The sequence below is a fragment of the Mesoplodon mirus genome (assembly GCF_964341445.2).
Source record: "Mesoplodon mirus genome assembly, chromosome: X".
NCBI lineage: Eukaryota > Metazoa > Chordata > Mammalia > Artiodactyla > Ziphiidae > Mesoplodon > Mesoplodon mirus.
In genome coordinates, this window is record NC_138981.1 from 22,987,227 (window position 1) to 23,004,591 (window position 17,365).

The 17,365-nt window shown below is 37.1% G+C and overlaps 1 protein-coding gene across 2 annotated transcripts in view; it reads left to right on the top strand.

Moving 5' to 3' along the window:
• The window catches only part of POLA1 (DNA polymerase alpha 1, catalytic subunit), a 296,255-nt gene that overhangs the window by 137,138 nt on the left and 141,752 nt on the right, over positions 1-17,365 (top strand). For both annotated transcript variants that reach the window (XM_082610580.1, XM_082610579.1), the window contains exons 33-34: positions 12,002-12,180; positions 14,007-14,138. In XM_082610580.1, coding sequence (XP_082466706.1) covers positions 12,002-12,180; positions 14,007-14,138 — 311 coding nt within the window. The remainder of the gene's footprint in view (positions 1-12,001; positions 12,181-14,006; positions 14,139-17,365) is intronic.

Here is a 17,365-nt window from a genome sequence, read left to right on the forward strand (position 1 = left end):
ATACCTGGAGGAGACCAGACTGATTTCGTTGGTTGCAGGGTCATATTTAAGATCATTTTCATATCAATTAAACAGCAGGCAGATTGTGGCTGCTTAAAGACGAAACTTTCTCATCATTGTGACTCTCTTATGAATCCAGTTTTCACAAATCATTTTCCAAGCCAGTAGCCTAGCGGGCCCCATCTTCAGAGTATCCTTGCTATTACTGACCAGGCTCAGCCTACAGAGGGGACCCGTCATGCTTGTGCGTGGTCTCAACACATCCGCATCTCTCCTACCCCATCACCTGAAAGCTCTCGGTGCCAGGTAGCCGCTTGGAGCTGCTGAAGGGCCTGTGTTTCTAGCTCTGAAGGAGCTGCTGCCATTCCCGTTTGTACCTTCTTTTTCTCGTTTCTGTCTTCTGCTGTTTGGCAGCAGTTTTTATGCTGAAGACACGTGAAGTTGTCATCATTGCGCAGTGTGCCTCCTCCCACCACAGCCCCGGCCGTCACCAACGGTATCCACATACCTGTCTACATTGGTAGTAAATCTCCTAGTCCTCCATCTCTCCCTCTTTCCTCATAGGCGGGTCCACAGTAGTGAAGGGCAGAACCGCAAGCGCCAGTCACCATGAAGGTCTGTAGAAAACACTGAAGCTCGCTGGGCAGGTCTTTGCAGGCATTTGCCCCCTGCCCTATTGGGAGCTGCATTTCGGTCTGCGTCCTTTATTCCTCTACCCCAAGTGAAAATTAAGGTGGCTGTTCTTCACTAGGGGATTTGAGGCCCCTGTTATCAGTTCTCACGTAGCCTGTGCTTTTAGAGGAGAAGGGAGGAGATAGGGAAGTGGTGGGGAAGTAAGGGGAGGAGTGTTAGGGGTGCATGGTTTCTAAGAGGTGCAAGCTGTAGGCATACAATTACCGTAATTTGTTTTTAAACTTCTAAATCTGTTTTTCTTTATATTAAAAAAAAACTGCCGTTAGTGAACTGACACCGTTAAATAAGTTGAAGTCTGCAAATGTATACGTAAAATACAAGCCCTCCAACTGCCTAATCACAGACATAAAATAATTCTCTTGGCTTTAATGTAGTTTTTATCTTTGGTTAATCAAATGTATGACAGTGTGGAAACTTCAGTGAGGTTCGCTACTTTGTCCTTTTAGCTAGTATAAAGAAATCAGGGATAATGGCATAATTTCATTTAGGAAAATTATTAAGTTCATGATTTTTTATTTTTAAGACTCTTTTGTGGAGAGCAACTATATTTTTCAACTACTTCTTTTTCTATTGCTTTTATACTGCTTTCCTTGAAATGAAAGGCAAGCATCAAGTGTTGGTTTTATCCTGTGGCTTCACTTTGGAAATTCTCTATTTCTCCCCGTCAGGATACCTCCTGAAGTCTGTCTGGTGGCATGTTGCATGGCCAGGTGTTCTGTATGGGATGGTCGTTTCACTGAAAAGGAGAGAGGACAGTCTATTAAATGAGTGAATGAATAAGTCTGTTGTATTGAAAGAGAATAATTTGTTCTCCCTAATAACTAATGGTCCTCATTATCCCACAGTAAAATGTGTATCATTTTTCTGAAACCCATGCAAGATTATTGCTGTTGGGCTTAAATAAAGCTAAATTTTACTCTTTTCCATCGGTGAATAGAAAAAAATGTAGTATTACTCTTCTTATACAATAGCCCTATGGGAAACATGGCCACTGAAACTTGGAACTCTCGGCTTTTGTTCTCCAGACTATAGGTTTTTTTTTTTTCCTCTCTTGTTCTAATGAAAGCTCTCTATATTCTGTGGGTGAAATATTCACAGTATGCTCCAACATCCAAATAGTCTTCTGTACCTAGCAAAACAGGCTGGGGATTAGAATATTCTAAAGTTCATTCCTGACTTTCATCTTTTAATAAATTTATATTTTATGCATAACAGTACTTAAAATTATATAATATCTTTCCTCCGATGAGGAATGATTTGTACAATAACTGTCAAATACCTTTCTTCATGGTCAGTGATAAAATTTCAGGCATTTGCCTATCAGGGCAGTTTTTTCATTGGTCCTGAGAAATTATTGATGTTTGAAGAACATGAGAATTTAAAATTTAATCTGTGAAAGTAGTGCTTAGAACAAGACAGCACACTTAACCCAGTGTGTTCCTGAGTTAGATTGGGAAGTAAAAATCCCCCCTTTTAAAAAATGGCCCATACCACCCACCTTACAGAAGGTACTTTTTGTCAGTAGACAGGGTACCCTGATATCTTCTAAGAAATTAAGTGCAGCAGCAGGCCACGCCATGTTTGGGGGTGCCTTTGGTAGACCTGGGGAGATACACCTACAAAAGGTGGTGGGGTGGCGGCGGGGGAAAAGCACAGGTGGTTGGGAGTGGAATGATGCCACCAGCAAGTGCCTCAGGCATTACTTTGTTGATCAAGACTTTGCTCTTTTCATGATGAAGCTCTCAGAAGAATGTATGTACATGACCAGCATTTCCAAACCTTAAATATTTTCTGTGACATAATTCATAGTGAAATTTCAGAAGTAAGATCACACCAAATGCAGTGTAGGATAGTAAGTCTTCTCAGTGGGTAAGAACTGCCCCTTCCAGGCTGGAGCGCCGTTCCAAGTGCGTTATCAAATGGCTCATGCTCCCAGCCTACTTAGTCCCAACCTACTTATGCCTCCGTGGAACAGATGAATGTTGATGACCTGCCGTGCTCAGCAGTGTAATGGCTGCTGTGAGGGATACGAAGTTGAGTCAGCCATGGCTTCTTTACTCACATCACAGCCCAGCCTGTTGAGTCGATTTCCCTGTTGTGGGGAAGTCTAGTGGACAGCACAAGTACATGTCCCCAAAGAGGTAGAATAAAGGAGTTTCAGTGTTTGGGGGAAGCAGAGACCACTTCTAGCTGGGGCCACCCGGGAAGAGTTTATAAAAATGGAGGCGTTTGAGGCATTGTGGGCATGTGCCTTGCAGAGGCCAGCGTGGAGTCGGGAGTGGCTGCCTGTCCCCACCTCCCACTTGTCCTTCCAGCCCAGTGATAAGCAGCAGGGCTCCGACTTCCAGGGGTAGCCCAGGCCATCCCAGCTGCTCTTCAGGGCACACAAGGGAATTCACAGAGAGCCTCATGAAGGGTATCCATTGCACTGCCTTGCACCGCAGTCCCTGTAAGGCGAGCACACGGTGCTTGTTTCTGTGTCACTGGCTCACTGTGCTGAGGGCCTGAGGTAGTGCTGCTCGTTTGACTCAGGCACACCTCTAAGAACTTGGAACCACACCAGAGCATGTTTAGAATAATTGCTTTGTGTAGTGATTTTGAACTCTGACTTTGTAAAGCTTGTAGTTTCCAACGGAAAATGGGGATTTCTCAAATTATTTAAGTTAGATCAATTTTTTAAAAATGTAACTTTATTGAGGAATAATTAGCAAATATAATTCTATGTACATATGTATGTACGTATGTACGCACGCATGCATGCCACCCTGTGCGGCCTTTGGGATCTTAGTTCCCCGACCAGGGATGGAACCCGGGGCCCTAGCAGTGGAAGTGCTGAGTTCTAACCACTGGACCACCAGGGAATTCCCTAATTGTATGCTTTTAAAGTGTACAACGTGATGATTTGATGCACGTTTATATTGTAGAATGATTACCAAGATCGAGATAATTAACACATTCATCACCTCACATAGTTAACTCTTTTGGGGCAGGGGAAGTGTGGTAAGAATGTTTAAGACCTACTCTCAGGAACTTTCAAGTATACAATATTGTATTATTAATTATAGATCAAATTTTTTAAGATCATCGTATTAAGCATACTAAAATGACGTCAAGATTGTGTAGCCTATAGAAGAATGGATAAGACATAACAAATGACAAGCTGAATACAGCATTGTGCACAAATACTTAAACTATGTTAAATGTATACATATGAATAAGACAGAAACGAGTAAAGGTGGAGAATATTAGGTTCCTCCTTGGTGAAAAAATATAAATACTCCTCCTAAAAATAAGACAGTTTTTACAAAATCAGAAGGGAAAAAAACGGGTTTTTGCTTTTTTTTTTTTTTTTTAATCTACCAACATAGCTGGAGTGGAGAAGCCTTTGTGTAAGAGAAGCAGTCTTGGTCTGTTGTTTTTATTTGTGTTATTTTATTTTCCAAATATTTTTTCAGCATAAAGTTACTGTGTTTTCTCAGGTCTAAAAATAAGGTTTTTTTCCTGTTCAGAGGTACAGGTTTCATTAAGTAAAAATTCACGTTCAGGGCTGTCATCAAGGGCATTACAAATAATCACGTGGTTATGAGAGTGCTGTCCAAAAAAAAAAAAAGAAAGAATTTTTTCTTTTCATCAAGATTTTGGGAGTTATCTTTTGCAGGACAATAAGACTCTTGGGAGTTTATTTAACCCAAAGGTTTGGATATTATTTCTTTTAAACTACTCAGAAAATTTCCATTTATCTTATGGAGAGGTTTGTTGTTGGTGGAAGGCAGCTTCAGTTGTTTGCCACTTGTATAGTCAGTTGTTTATCATTAAATTAGATCCTGCAGTATTTTAAACTTTTTTGTTATGGAAAATTCCAAACATGTACAGTAGTAGAGAAAACTGTGTAAGAAACCCCCAGATGCTCATCACCCAGCTTCAGCCATCTGCAAGTGTGGCCAATGTTACTCCTCTTCACCTCCTCTGATGATTTTGAAGTGAATTCTAGACAACATATCATTTTATCTTTAAATATTTCATTTTGCATTTCTAAAAGACAAGGTTTCCCCCGTTTCAGCATAACTACAGTATTATCACTAGGGAAAAAACTCCACAATTCCTTCATTTCATCACATAACCAATAAATGTATTTCCCCCATCGTACTGTGAATGCATTTTTCTTTTAAAAAGAAGCTCCTCCTTTGAATTGGAATCTAGTCACAGTCCATATGATAGTTAATCTTCTCTATTTTTTCTTTTTTTTTTTTTTTGATCCTTCCCATTTATTTAAGGAAACTGGTGATTTTTGTCATGTGGAATGTCCCTTATCCTGGAGTTTGCCAGTTGCATCCTAGTGGTATCCTTTAACACACCCCTCTGTCCCATCTATTTCCTGTAAAATGGTAGTTAGATCGAAAGAGCTGCCCATATTTCAGTCCAGTTTATTTTAGCTTTTGCTAATCCGACTTCCTAGGTAATGGTGTGTACATCTGTGAAGAGGTACGTAATGTCTGGTTGCAGTCTAACACATTTTGAAACAAACTCAGGGATATATCATGAGAGATACTTACTACTTACTTTTCCTACCTTCAGTGTGAATTTTCTTTTTCTTTAATTGAAATATGTTGATGTACAATATTATGTTAGTTCTAGATGTACTGTGTAGTGATTTGACATTTGCAAACATTATGAGATGATCACCACAGTAAGTCTAATAACCCTCTGTCCCCATACAAAGTTATTACAGTATTATTGACCATATTCGTTATGCTGTATATTACATCCCCATGATTTATGTATTATGTAACTGGAGCTTTCTACCTCTTAATCCCCTTTGCCTGTCCCCTCCCCATCTGACTCCCTCTCCCTTTTGGCAGTCACGCATCTGCTCTCTGTATCTGTGACTCTGTTTTCCTTTTGTTTTGGCTTTTAGATTCCACGCATAGTGAGATCATGTGGTATTCGTCTTTCTCTGACTTATTTCACTTGGCATAATACCCTCTAGATCCATCCATGTCAAAAATGGCAAGCTTTCAATTTTTTATGGCTAAGTAATATTCGCGTGCGTGTGTGTGTGTGTGTGTGTGTGTGTGTGTGTGTGTGTGTACACACCACATCATCTTTATCCATTCATCTATTGATGGGCCCTTAGGTCGCTTCTATATCTTGGCTATTGTAAATAATGCTGCAGTGAACATTGCAGTACATGAATCTTTTTGAGTTAGTGTTCTGTTTTTTTCCTGGTAAACACCCAGAAGCGAAACTGTATGGATTGTATGGCAGTTCTATTTTTAATTTTTTGAGGAACCTCAACACTGTTTTCTATAGTGGTTGTAAAAATGTAGAATCCCACCAACAGTGCCCAGGGGTTCCCTTTACTCTACATCCTTGATAACACTTGTTACTTGTTGTCTTCTTGATGATAGCCATTCTGACAGGTGTGAGGCAATATCTCACTGTGGTTTTGATTTGCATTTCCCTGATGATTAGTGAAGTTGAGCATCTTTTCATGTGCCTCTTGGCCATCTGTTGGTCTTCTCTGGAGAAATGTCTATTCACGTTCTCTGCCCATTTTTCTAATCAGGTTGTTTGTTTTTTTGGCGTTGAGTTGTATGAGTTCTTTGTATATTTTGGATATTAACTCCTTATCGGATATGTTATTTGCAGATCTCTTCTCCCATTTAAGTGGGCTGCCTTTTCATTTTGTTGATAGTTTCTTTCCCTGTGCAAATGCTTTTTAGTTTGATGTGGTCTTGTTTGTTTATTTTTGCTTTTGTTTCCCTTGCCTGAGAAGATATAGCCAAAAAACTATTACTGAGACTGACATCAAAGAGCATACTGTCTGTATTATCTTCTAGAAGTTTTATGGTTTCAGGTCTTACATTTAAGTCTTTAATCCATTTTGAATTTATTTTTGTATGTGGTATGAGAAATCAGTGTGAATTTCTTGTATAACATACATACAGAAAGTATGCAAAAGCCTAACCGAACAGCTTGAGGAATTTTGCTGAAGTAAACACATACCAGTGTAGTCAGTCTTGAGCTCAAGAAACAATATATTACTACATTCTCAGAAGCTCCCTCGTATTTCCTTCTAGAAATTATCCTCCATGCCTCACCAGAAAATTACTATCATCACTTCTAACATCATAGATGAAGTTTTCTTCTATTTCGATGCTGTATAAATGATGTCTTTACTCTTTATGTCTGGCTACTTTCATTCAGTATGTTTGTGAGATGAGTCCATGTGGTCGTACTTCATTTCTGTTCTAGTATGAATATACCACACTGTATGACTTACCTACCTATGGGTTCTTTCCACTCTGGGTGGTTATGAATAGTGCTGCTTTGGGCATTCTTGCACACGTCTTTTGTTGAACAATTGTATATATTTCTGTTGGTATATACTTAGATGGAGAACTGCTAGGCCATAGGGGACATGTATGTTCAGCTTTAGTAGATATGACCAATTTTCCAAAGTGGTCCCACTAATGTAGACCCGCTACTAGCAGTGTTTGAGTGCTCGACATTCTTACCAATACTTGGTGTTTCCTCTCTTCTTCATTGTATGTGGTGGCATAATGTTGTGGTTTTAATTTGTGTTTCTTTGATGACTAATAAAGTTGAGCACCTGTTCTTATGCTTATTGGCCATTTGAATATCTTCTTTTGTGAGCTGTCCAAGTCGTCTTCTGCTTTCCTGTTGAGGTGTCTTTTTCTCATTGATTTGCAGGCATTCCTTTTATATTCTGAATGAGTTCTTTGGAAATATATATCACAGACATCTTCTGTTTGGAATGTTTTTAATATATATCACAAACATCTTCTATTTGGAATGTTTTTGTTTTCAGGTATAATTTACGTACCATGAAATGTACAGTGTTAAGAGTATTATGCAAAAAGTTTATCAAAACAATATTTCCATTGCCTAGAGAGTTCCCTTGCACTCTCCCCAGTCCATACCCTCCCCCTCACAAAAGCAGCCACTCATCTGATTTCTAGGACCATAGTTTCGTTTTGCCTACGCTAGAATTTTATATAAATAATCTCCTCTGTTATATACTTTTTCTGTTCAGCTTCTTTCACTTAGCATATTTTTGAGATTCATCCATCTTGTTGCATGTCAGTATTCTGTCTTTTTCATTGCAGAGTAGTATTCCATGGTAGATTATACCAGTTTATTTATTCATCCTCCTGTTGATGGACATCAGATTGTTTCCAATTTATGGTTATTATGAATAAAGCTGCTATGAACTTTCTTATACAAGGCTTTTGATGGATGTAGCAGTCACCTTTTAAAAATTCATTAAATATTTTTTCTTTAATCCTACTAAGTTTTCAGTTTGTATATTGTTCTCTAAGAAGTCCAGCTATATGAAAGCTTGGATTCGTGGAAAGGATTCATTTCCTAGAAGAAATTTTTAGAAAAAAATATTCACAGTAAGACTTCATTAATTAGCTTCCCTAGTAGTTTAAGTGATTCATATTACAGACAACTGCTTGGGAATACCAGTTACTCTACTCATTTGAAGTTTCATTCATATGGATTTTTCCCTCTTCCCCAGTTATATGAACACATGTAATTGACTTTACTCTAGTTATTTGCAGTTGCACTAATAGAGACCTTGTCTTTTGGAGGAAGAAGATTATTTAGTCAAACGCATCAGCCTCTAAACCTAATGCTTTGAGTTTGGAGTATTTTAAATACTCCTTGGAAACGGAGGCAAATGAACATTCTAAAAACAGAGTTTACAATTGTTAGAAAATACCGTGGTAAAGAAAATAATTCTGTGCTAAGTGTTACATTGGAGGTATGTGTGATAAGAATGTGGCGATCTCAAGTATAAAACGGCACTGCTGAACTCATCCCCTCCAGTGCCTGTGATGTTACTTTCTATAAATACTTCTTGAAACATGAGAGCTTTGATCCTGTTGCCAAAATAATGTGAGATCCTTTAAGTTTTCTAATTATAAATGACAGTATTTTAATTTCGTTCCACTGCCCCTCTGTCCCATCTCGTCGTTGTTGCCCTCCCCCACTCCCCCACTGCAGCCCAAGCAAAACGGTGTGGCTGGGTCTCGACAAGCCACAGGATTGAATTAAAGCGCACATCATTTCCACTCCTGCTCTTCCCCCACGTAACTGGTGCCAAGCCCAAGGAGGCTGCTCCTCCTTTTACTCTGTGCTGGACCAAATGATTGAAGTCATCTGTCAAAAGCTAGTCTAGTAGAAGTGGAAGATCTCTTTTCAGCTGGGGCATAAAGTTTGTTTCTTTAAGCCAGTTCAGAGAAAGCTCTCATTAGAAGAGATAAGGAACTTGGAATTCAGTTTTGTATCTCTTGCTCACTCAAAGACTACTGTGATTACTTACTGTATGGTGTGCAGTTTAATATTGATTATGCCCTGTATATGCATGTGTGGAAACTGTGATTATTGCTTTAATGTCATTTCTGACAATAGTGCTTCATTTTGGAGGGACAGTAACTACGAATAGAGTTCTATGTAGCAGCTGTTTTGTACATTTTAAAATTCAGAATCTACCTCTAGGTGGCAGCACCAGATACTTTTTCCCTGTTGTTTCGCTCCAGCCTTAACGAGTTATGGTTTAAGCAGTAAAACTTTTTAAAGTTTCCCAAAACTTCGAAATAAGCTGCTTATCGCCAATTTTGTGCGGATTTGGAAAAATTAATTTATATGTTGAATAAGTTTGGGATTTAAGCATGGATTTTGACCTTAAAAAAGGATTCCAGCAGCAGTGATCCATACTTTTTAACATGACTAATTATATGTTTTCTTAAAAAGATTTAACTTAGCCCTCCGTGATTTGCCTGTTGAACTTATAATTGTCCTCCCAAGAAAATCACTTTTTTTGTGATATTTTTGTATCCAAGTAACTTCTTGTACAAGGATCGTTATATACCTAATATTTTAAGGTAATTACACCGTCTTCTCCCTTTATATTTAAAAAATTTACCATTGACTTATGGCCAAGAATGCTGAGGTGAAGTCCCTTCTCGAAAAAAAATCAGCTTGTGAATAAATCTGAAGTAATTAGGTAGGCCATTTGTTTTTGTTACTGCCATGGGCAGATAAGGATTGTGGAAATGGACATTTAAAGTAGGCATTTCATAAGGCCTGATAATTTTTCATAACTCTTGGTCACTTGCTGGGCTTTTCTCCGTAAGTAGCAAGGCAGCCCATGTCCAGTTGTGGTGTGCTCAGCAGGCAGGCCTCCCCAAGCCTCAGGTGCACTCAGTGGGCATGGCTGGTGGGGAGGCCTAGAAAGAGATTTCATTGCTTCCTTGTTAGAGCCCAGCCAGTTTTGTCTATGTGCAAAGCCAGCTTTGTTTTGTTCCTTGATATTTAGGTTGTGAAAGAAGCTTGTCTTTCAGAAAACACTTATTATTTTTCTTTTTCCTTACTTTTTGAATAGTATTGGCCTGGGAAATTGATGAATAATTATACCATCAGAGAAAAGGTGGAGCTACTTTCTCATAATCGTGAATAAAGCAAGACATTATGTGAATACAGTTGGATTCACAGCTAGCGGTTCAGGAATTTGCAGCAGTTGCCCTTCACTACAGGGAAGAAGTGGCACCATTCACAGGCGTGGGCGTGGTCTCTCTTACTCCTCTGCCCCTCCTTGTCTTTAAATGAGAGGGTGTATGTTCCCCCACACTTCACTAACTTGCTGTTGCTCTTAGACTATAGGTAACTTGTAAAATAAAAATGTATAGTGAGTCTTGGGGCCAAGTGACCTATGTTACAGTAACCAAGAACAGTTTTTCAATTTGTTTTGAATGTGTAGTCTTTGTTTTTATTATACACTATCATGTTGGGAAATACTCACTTTGATTAATTACTACAAAGAGCAGCTATTAACTTGCTGTGCAACATGAACGTGCATTTCATATATTTTTCCAGATTTGTAATTTTGAATGAATACTAAATGATGGATTAAATGATGTTCATCCCCTATTTTATTTTTTCATTCACGTGGCATTTATTGGGTGCTTACCAGTGATAGGCACCACTGAAAATGATTTGTCCCTAACATCCGATTTAAACTTCAGAAGTGCATGGTGGTGGTAGTAGCTCCATCTTGCAGGTGAGAAAACCAAGACTCAAAGTCTCAGTCTTTTCATTCTTTGTTCAGCACCTTTCCACTGTGTCAGTCAGCCCTAAGTCTTTTATAATTAAAGAGATGTCACGTGACAATTGACCAGATGGGATTTAGGATCTTGTCACTGAGTTCTGAATACATCTGTTAGATTATCTAACTATGCAAGCTGTTGGTAGAGTTACAATAATTTTTAGATGTTTTTGGTATTTGAACTTTTTTGCTCAGTGACTGTTTTTATTACTTAGTTACCTTTATACTAAAACAAATGATAACTTTCTTTGGATTACTCAGAAGCCTAGAATTCTTCAGGATTGCTAAGGAATGCTTTCAAGTAAATGTTATAAGATATAGTGTGGAATATCTTTTTAAGTGTAAATCCAAATAGTACATTTTGACATATGTGCTTTGGTCAAAGGCAAGTTAAATTGGTTGGCCTTAAAATCATTTCTTTTCTCAAATAGTTTGGGGAAACAAGATAGTGTAAACTATGCATCGATTGATTTCTTGTGTTGTTTTGATTGAAATATAGAAGGTATATTTGGCTTCAGTATTGTCGGGGACATTTTGGCCTATAGAGTTTGTAGATTCATTGTTTTTGCACATATTTTAAATTTCTGAATTCAGAACACCAAAAAAAAAACATGTTGAGTTTTGACTCAGATGCTGCTACTGAATTTTAACCACTGAATTAGATTGCAACCTACATGCTGTTAACTACTGAGCCAAGATGGAATCGACCACTGCATTGAAATCAGGGTTAGCAGTGGTGTCTGCGCTTGAAGGAGTTGTAATAGCAGTGAACTTGTTTTCCATAATGGGATTTTTATTCTCTATTTTCAGTTTTAATGGTGATACTTTGATTTTAGGAGATTTTAACAGTGCACATTTTTTTGAGATTTTCATTGTAACTTTAAGAAAATAGTAAAACCATCCTATAGAAGTAGTTGCTTCCAAACGCAAATGTCCAGTGGAATGTTTCTGCATTGTTTTGGTGCAGTTTACTTGTTTTGTTTATAATCTCCTTAAAAAAAGAAGTCATTTGTCTTGGTGATATGAGCCTCTATCTTGAGTTCAAATGGTTGTGTAGTATGTGCATGAATTTGAAATAATTCTTTTCTGATTTCTCTTCTTCGGGGTATTTTTGGAGAAGGGAATTTAAATAATTGTACCTTTCTGAATTTATTTTTTCTTTAACATTAATAGGACTTGACCCCACCCAATTTAGAGTTCACCATTATCACAAAGATGAAGAGAATGATGCTCTCCTTGGTGGCCCAGCACAGCTCACGGATGAAGAGAAATACAGGGACTGTGAAAGGTTCAAATGTCCATGCCCTATATGTGGAACTGAGAATATTTATGATAGTGTCTTCGATGGTTCGGTTAGTTGCTTTTGTTTCTTTTGTTTGTTTGTTTTGTGAGTGAACTAGTATAAAGTCTATTTTCTCTCTACTATGTGTATAAAAAGGAAAAAGAAAACACAGGTTTTTATGTGTTTAAAGAATTTTAGCATCACATGAATTCTGCCTTCACAACTTACTTATTTCTGCTTGAAACCTCTTAATAGAGTATGATTGAGTATTGTTTTTGGCTTCCTAGAATGCTTGGCCTTGGTTTTTTAAATGGAATCTCTTTAAAATTCTGAATTATCTTAAAGTACTTTTATTGTAATTCCTTAATCAGTAACCTGTATTTCTCCACTCCCAGCCCAATTTATTAAGGCTTAGAGCAATATTTTCCTTTATCTTAAATCAAGTTTATGGGAACTAAGTGTTTTTGGAAAGTTTTTGTTTATCTTTACACATCCCACTTGCCTCCTTTTTGACAAAGGTACTCTGATTATCTTTTCTGCTGTCTTTGCATATCAGGCATTTAAAAAGTCACAGGGAGACATTTCTCTAAAGAAGTACTGCCAAAAAATGTATCATTGACCTTGGATCAGAACTTGAAACTTGGCCAATCTACTTGATTCCACTGCAGTGTTATACATGTACTAGCCATTGGCAAATGAGTAGGCAGCAGAACCATGTAAAACCTTGAAACTGAAAGAAAATACGTCCTTTATCTAAATTAAAAGTAATTATTTTAAGTTAATTTGGACAAACAGCAGATGTTTTGCATTTTTTTGAATCAAAACAAAGCAGTCTTTGGAAGCAAGTGCAAGGAAGAGGCAGACACAGATCAGCAATACTTGCTAAATCCTTGAGTTTTGCTTCATTACAGCTGTAAATAAGATAGTTAATTGCATGGAGGCTTGACGACTTGCAGATGGGCTAACTGTGGAAGAGCCGATGTCAAGCTCTAAAATCTCTTCCACCTGGAATTGCTTCGTGTGGCGGGGTAGGGTTATGTACCAGATTGGAGCAGGAAACCAAGATGTTTAAGTATCAAGAAGGAAAACAAATGCTCCAGAAACCCCAACAGTTTTCCTGTATATTACATTTGCTTTGTCTTTGTTCAAAACAAAACAAAACGTTTTCTCCAACTACTAATAGTTCATTTTTTCAAATTTTTACTGCTCCTCTCTCCCCTCCCCCAAATACATTTCATTTGTTGGGGGGCAGTGGTTACAGAAATTTTAGATTTGCTAAGCTAACAATAAGTGATCACTTTGTGGTGTAACACTTAATTTTTAGGCTTTATTCTTAAAAATTAAGTTGGCAGTATGGAGCAAACTGTTTTCATTAACGCTCTTGCTTTGCCTTGGAATGAATTAAGTGCAAATTTAAATTCTTGATCAGTATCTCTAGGAAGGATGTTTATTTCCAATAATGTGACTTCACTGGTATTTTCAGAGGGGAAACTATTTTATCCATAGTCTGTCATGTATTGAATGTAAAAAAAGTAATTTCAGGGTTTACCCTTGGGCTTTGTACTCCATTATGATGGTGGCGAGAGTAGAAGTTATGTGGTGACTGAGGGGATCTTTGGGAGGAAAGTGGTTGAGAAAATAAGGTTAAAAACTTACCAATAAGATGCAAGAGGGAGGAGATATGGGGTTATATGTATATGTACAGCTGCTTCACTTTGTTATACAGCAGAAACTAACACACCATTGTAAAGCAATTATACTCCAATAAAGATGTTAAAAAAAAAGCTTACCAATAAAATGAATTTAAAATATTGTACACCAGGACAGCATGTAAGTTTTTAAGCACAAGACACCTTTTGTAACCTTTTGTGTACTTGTCTGTCTTGACTTCTGTAGGGAACCAATATGGAGCCCAGCTTGTATCGTTGCAGTAACATCGATTGTAAGGCTTCGCCTCTGACCTTTATGGTACAGCTGAGCAACAAATTGATCATGGACATTAGACAATGCATTAAAAAATACTACGAAGTAAGTATCCATAATGAGTGTCTTACATATGCAACTTACTAAGGTTTGGTACTTGTTTTAAAATAAAATGATACGGTTTTTGTATGAACCTGTAAAATTTTGAAAAGACGGGGGAAAATGATTTGATTTTTCTGTTGGGCATTTCATCTCATTAATGAGCAGTATTTTTAGTAATGAAGTTTTTGCTTTTAAGGAAAAATGAGAATATAATCAGAAAGTGTTTTAGTTTATTGCTGCCTAAATAAAATGAAGTTAAATGGTCACTCAGATTTTCAATCAGAGGAGGAAAAATCAGTATTACCTATCTTTGGCAACTAGAGCCGTAAAATCATGTGTGGTGATTTTATTTCTGTTTTACTTTTTAAAAACTTTTTATTTTATATTGGAGTATAGTTGATTAACAATGTTGTGATAGTTTCAGGTGTACAGCAAAGTGATTCAGTTTTACATATACATATATCTATTCTTTTTCAAATTCTTTTCCCATTTAGGTTGTTACATAATTGAGCAGGGTACCCTGTGCTATACACTAGGTCCTTATTGTTTATCCATTTTAAATACAGCAGTGTGTACATGTCAATCCCAAACTCCCTAACTATCCCTTCCCGTGTGGTGATTTTAATAAACTGCCAACTAGCTAACACTTTGTGTTTATGTGGTAATCTAAACCATTTCATAGCTTAGTTTTCCAAAGAAATCAGAATAAACATCTTTTAAATTTCAATGCTTTTGTCTGGCATTTTAAAGAAGAATGTCTAATTTTTATAAATATATAGTAAAAGTTCCAGAACAGTGAGTGAGCTGTCTGCATTAGAAAGAAGGCTCCTTTCAAAGTTTTTGTTTTCGTTTTTAACACATTTCATATGAACTAGTTTTTTCCTCTTCAAAAGTTAAAATTAAAAGAATAAAACACCACATTTCCCATTTGATTTTTCTTAGTGTTTCATTATGTCATTTGTCATCTAAACAAAATTTCTGTTACTTGAAAGTTCATTGTAACTTAGGTAAAGAGGTTACTCTGGCAAGGCATTTCCCAAAAAATGCTCTGGTTCTATTAGGTAAGACTCTTGACTTTGATCAGTATCATCCTATAATTTCTACTTATATGTTAGTTAACATATAACGTAACATTATCTTCTTTAAAATCGAACTCATTAAATGAAAATCAAGTATTAGATAATTAGGATGAAGAGTAAAAGCATAGAGTTCTAGTCTTGTGATTTTGGAGTAGAATAATTTGTATTTGTCAAGAAAAAAGAACCAAGTAGGTTTGTCTGAAGATATTTTTAAAATAATAATTATGGCTACATTTTGGGAAATCTGAAACGTTTTAGTGAATAATCCGGTGCTGTACTTAATGAACAGTTGGATGGGAATAAAGGTTATCTGTGGGTTCACATTCCGCAGTAGACGAAATGTTCAGCACGTGAAATGTTAGGCCTTCATTTAGCATGAAGAGTCCAAATCAAAACTATTCAGCTCATTTGCAGACCTCATTGAGCAGAGCATGATTCTTGACTCTTGGGAAGAATTCTGAGCTTTCTCTCTATGTTTAGTCTATCAAAATCTTTACCATGGAAATGTTAATACTAGAAGAAGCTCATCTATTTCCTTCTCTAAGAGCGGGCAATCTGTTTTGACTAAGTTGAGAATAGGCAGAAAAATGATCTTCTGAATAGTTAGAAATATGCCCTAACTGAAAGATTGATTTCTAACTCTGTGTGTGTGGTGTGGTGGTCGTGGTTATGTAAGTATTTTTCAAGCTAAATAACCTAGTTTTAGGCATCCAGACATTTAACCCAAGGTTTCTATAGCATTTGTTTCCATTGTCTACCAACCATCTCACTAGCAGCAAGTTAGTTTTCCTGTCGTTAACTGCCCACTTGATTGACTTTCCTAAGAAATTTCTAATTAAAATACCCAAATGTCATTCCTACACTTGAAGAATGATATGATTGTCCTCAAAATTAAGAACTTGTTTCTCTACTTTCTGTCCTTAGGCATATGTGATTGTCTGGGAGAGAAAGAAATCCATTATTCGTTCTTTTCATGGCCCCATGATGAACAAATATTTCAAATATTCTCAAGATCGGAGCTTTTATACAGAAAGCTCATGCACCTCCAAGTTATACTTTATTGGTAGAGTGTTCTCTTTCTTCCTGACCCCAGACTTAAGAGAACTTTGCCGGTAGAGGGATATGGTGTTGAGTTTCTTTTGTTATCATGCCTCACGTGATCCTGATTACAGTTAGTTCAGTGTGATATACCATAGCAGTGGCAATCCAGCTGGAGATTAATACACCAAGTGTACTGGAGTTAAGGATGTTGGTACTAAGTGCTGAGATTAAGTGACTGTTCTCTGAAGCTAACGACCAAAAGACTTCCCTCCTATTCTGCAAGTTAAAAAATGCTCCCCGCTAGACATAAAGTTGTTAGTGGACTGAGGACAAGAGTCTCCAAATTTTGTTCATTTTAGTTTTAGAATCACTGCAGGGAAGAACAACCTACATTGAGAAAGGAGGCATCTCCATAAGGAAGGAGCTTTTGTAAGACAGTGGAGGAATATAAGATACTTGACCAAACACTGTAACCTGCCAAGGAACACAGTTCTAGATAACCAAGAAATCTGGCCGTCAAGAACAAAAGGGCCAAAGTTTAGGGTAACAAAGTATACTTCTTAATCACTCTTCAAAAAATATACCACATCTTCTGTTATATTCTGTGGTGAATAAATAGTGCTGACTGAATAAATGTGATGCAGCAAACATTAAAATTTTTATATATCTGAGAATCAGTCTGTATCATAGTATTTTAATATTGGCTCCTTTAATAGCAGGGGAAATGCTTTTTTCTCTCACCGTATAGCAATGATTGTATCCTTCGGATTCTTGTTTCATACAACATTTAAATTTCTGTATACATAGAAATACAAGAAGCACCAAGCAAGGATATTTCAAGTAATATATTAATTTCCTTAGGAGGAAAACAACTCTAATGCTTTATCTTGAGATTTGATGAAGCATTGGAAGACTTTGAGGCAGCACAGAAAGCTCTAATTCAAAGTTGATTTCATGCCCCGGTCCTAATTGGTTCCACTATACAAAGTTAAAATCGAACTGGTATTTTTTTTGAAAATCGTAAAAAGCCAGTTTAAAGACTATATCTCTAAGCTTTTAAGGATGTTTTTTAAAGACTCAGTTTTACAGTGAAAAATTGATATGTGTTTC